Source organism: Pterocles gutturalis, unplaced genomic scaffold, assembly GCF_000699245.1.
Source record: "Pterocles gutturalis isolate BGI_N339 unplaced genomic scaffold, ASM69924v1 scaffold1737, whole genome shotgun sequence".
In the NCBI taxonomy this organism is placed as follows: domain Eukaryota; kingdom Metazoa; phylum Chordata; class Aves; order Pterocliformes; family Pteroclidae; genus Pterocles; species Pterocles gutturalis.
In genome coordinates, this window is record NW_010107600.1 from 81,337 (window position 1) to 82,177 (window position 841).

The 841-nt window shown below is 45.3% G+C and overlaps 1 protein-coding gene across 1 annotated transcript in view; it reads right to left on the reverse strand.

Moving 5' to 3' along the window:
- The window catches only part of SCNN1D (sodium channel, non-voltage-gated 1, delta subunit), an 8,510-nt gene extending 7,900 nt beyond the window's left edge, over window positions 1-610 (reverse strand). The window contains 1 exon segment of the mRNA XM_010088144.1: window positions 291-610. Coding sequence (XP_010086446.1) covers window positions 291-610 — 320 coding nt within the window.
- Window positions 611-841: the final 231 nt, after the last annotated feature.

Consider the following 841-nt stretch of genomic DNA (forward strand, 5'->3'; position numbering starts at 1 on the left):
AGAGCACTGAATCAGTCAGCAGCTTGAACCAAGTCACAAGGCAGAGTTCCCTCTATCCTGACTCAGTGCATGAAATAAACTGCTACATGCTGTTGTGCAATTCCCAACGAGATCTTATCTTAAAACCAGTTTTGAAATAACAATAGGCCCTTTCCACCTCTGTGAGGCAGAGAGACCTCCTTCTACTGGCATCCCGCTGCCTTCAGCCTCCAGTCACAAGGCTGATGACCCTTCCCAAACCCTTGTGACTGTGAAGACGTGACTCCAGCCAAGAGAAAAGCCCAGGTTACCTGTACGGGTCCAGATTGCAGATGGTAATTGCTGGAAACATCTTGGGCTCGGAATGCATTGACATGGTGAGGACAACGGGATAGGTCCAGTACTGGCTGAACATCAGTGCAAACTGCCAGTACAACATGCTGAAGCTGGCAAGTAAAAGCAGAGTCCAAAAAGCTGTTTTCATCCTATTGCTGTCTGAGCATACAAGGCGGATGGTGCCGTGGATTGTGGTGTTCTTACAGAAGAACTCAAACATATCCTTGAAGGAATCATAAAACTCAATTAAGCCTTCTTTCTTCTCTTCTTCTTCTCTTGCCACTTCCTGCTGCATCCTCTAAGTCTGTTTCTGTTAAATAAAAAGAGGAAAAAAAAAAAATCTTATTAATGTGTTAGAAAGACCACGGCCGGCCTAGGGACTCTTTCAAACAGGGTGGCAATGAGTTTGTTATTAGCAAAAGCTGAAAATAACTATGAGCTGACACTCATCTGTCTTTCCAGAGTTTGGACACCAGGAAGTTGCAACGGGGTCAAATGTTCTGCACGCTGCTCTGAAGTAACGCGA